The following is a 2,500-nucleotide window of genomic DNA, read 5'->3' on the forward strand; positions in this document are numbered from 1 at the left end:
GTGCTGCGGCTCTAAACTACATGTTTGTGGGTTCTACAGCAGAACACACGACGTCTGCTCAGATGTGCGTTTACTGCGGTGGTTAAATCCCCGATCGTGTCTGCCTGGGCTGGGCTATCAGCTAAATTCTAACTTTGCTGAATGGATAGAACGGGGTTTTTTACCCCACCCTGACCCCGCACCCAGCCAGGCTGAGCCAGCTAAACCAGCGTCTATGACGAGACGTGGCCTCAACCTATGGGAAAATCAACAGAGTGAAAGGATTCTAAACCGAGAGAGATTGGAGAGATCTCTGGGTTCAGAGCCTTGATAAGAGGGTGCATGTGTGTCTCATTACAGGAGGAAGGTGGTCAAGTGTAAAGTGGTTTGAAATACCTGGACGACACAGTGGTGAAGTCCCCTCCGTCCATCAGGCGCACCTTACAGAAGAGCAGGCCGTTGACAAAAGGCACGGCTGTGAGCTCCTCCAACGTGAAGTGCGTCTGAAACTTGAACTTCTTCTTCTTCACCAGAAAAGCCATCGTGGGTGAACAGAGCGCGTCTTCACATGCAGGTGGATGTCTCAGCTGGTGGAGTGCACAGAGGGAACCAATCTGGACCAACCACCATGAAGAAGAGTCTGGACCACCAACCACCATGAAAAAGAAACGAAATTGAGAAAATATATTTGGCTTCAAAATGGAGGCTGAAAATCCTTCTTTGCCTCTGGGGTAATCATCTCTGAAGCGGTTTAGACCTGGGGGGGGAAAAGACCCTGTGATTAGATTATCCTAAATAAAAGTATGATAACAAGTAGGCTGGGTTTCATGACTCCTCGGTAGGCTACAGTAGGCCAATGATGCTTTGGAGTGAGTGACAGCTGTGGAGACATGATGGTAGAGAGCCAAAGTCACACCCACGTTCAGCAGAACTACAGGATTTAATCCATTCATTTTTCCATCTAGATTTCATAAAATGCTTATTAACACGTTGACTGCCAATGACGAGATATCTCGTCTTACAGAATCCAACCGTTGAGTGCCAAAGACGAGATATCTCGTCTTAAAAAAATAAAATAAAATGTTGACGGTCGGGCGTGGATCAACGCTCCCCCCGTCTCCTATAAAAATATTGGAAGTATTGAATGTGTATAATCTATTTTACCGACCAACTAAGTGGCGACAGTGCTCTCCCGACAGAGAGAAAGCCAACCAAAAACAGCCGCGGGAGCAAGCCATTCTCAAGGAAATGGCTTGGCGATTTTACAGTCATCAGTCACCAGACTCGCCCGAGAGCGGCCGCGCCAGCAGCAGCACACCGAGAGCGGAGAGCGGTGCTGGCGTGGGGGATTGCAAATTTGCATAATAGATTATGGGTGAAACACACTTTGAAACACCCGCAGAAAGGCCAGAATCGCACGCATTCCGAAAACCCAGAAACGAACGAGCCTCATTCTCATACTGTAGGCGAAAACGCTTTCACGCTGCTGCACACCGGCGCACAACGGTGGGGGGTTCCAAAAATAGACTGGGTGGGCAGCATAAAGCCTAGAATCGCACAAAGCTTCATCAAAGCTCTCAACCGAAAATCCAAGAAACGATTGAGTCCCATCCACAGTCCACACTCGCCACACTCGCCGACGAGGGGCCGCCAGAGAGGGAGGCTGCTCACTGCTCAGACAGGCAGGAGAAACTGGCTTGTGACAAACGCCACCAGACACGCCCACGGAGGGAGGAGTTTAAAGGAGAGGGTGTTCAGAACTATATTGTTCAGATGTCTGATCTCTCACTGATGCCAAAAATAAATGGTTAAAGTGACTGTTCTGCCTGTTTGATTGAATTTCACAAAACTGCGATTATCTCAGCTTCCTGTCTCAGACGCTCAAACCATGCTGTACTCAACGGCTAATATCTACATAACTACTAACTCTACAAACTAACTCTTTTAGACAGAGAAAGCACACATTCTATTCAGGCCCGGCTCCAGACCCAAGTTACAGAGGGGGCCTGCCACTAGCTTGGGGGGGCCAAGCTACCCAAGGGGGGTCCGGGGGGATTCTCCCCCGGAAGAAGATTTTGTACATTTTAAAGTAAAATTCGTCAACCTGGTGCATTTGAGAGCAAAATGAAGAGGCTAAATCTGTGAAGAACTACACACATCTCTAATGTGTTGTGACTTTACAAATAATTAGGCCTAAACAATTAATATTAAGTGTATTTACACATTGTGCACAAATTGCATTCATTGTGACAAATTTACAATAGTTAATATCCAGCCAGAATCATTGCAAATGGATGTTCAAAGTAACAGTTAGCAATAGCATTCAGTTAATCAATGCCTAATGACAGCCAGATTCCATGTTAAACTTTAAAACAGAAAAACGGAAAAACGTTTAGCAAAAAAAAAAAAAAAAAAATTTTTTTTTTTTTTTTTTGGAATGGGGGGGCCAGTTTGTTGAATGGGGGGGCCCGGCCCGGTCAGGCCCGCCCCTAGCGCCGGGCATGATTCTATTAGTACTTTT

General features: G+C 46.7%; 1 protein-coding gene across 2 annotated transcripts in view; it reads right to left on the reverse strand.

Annotated features, from left to right (window-relative positions):
• Positions 1–2,500, reverse strand: part of LOC310781762 (early estrogen-induced gene 1 protein-like) — a 27,027-nt gene that overhangs the window by 23,362 nt on the left and 1,165 nt on the right. For both annotated transcript variants that reach the window (XR_014552979.1, XM_083642384.1), the window contains exon 2: positions 376–736. Coding sequence is in view for 1 of the 2 variants with exons in the window: in XM_083642384.1 (XP_083498510.1) it covers positions 376–638 (263 nt within the window). In the remaining variant the exon portion in view is untranslated. The remainder of the gene's footprint in view (positions 1–375; positions 737–2,500) is intronic.

This window comes from Poromitra crassiceps (assembly GCF_964638095.1).
Source record: "Poromitra crassiceps genome assembly, chromosome: 8".
Classification (NCBI taxonomy): domain Eukaryota; kingdom Metazoa; phylum Chordata; class Actinopteri; order Beryciformes; family Melamphaidae; genus Poromitra; species Poromitra crassiceps.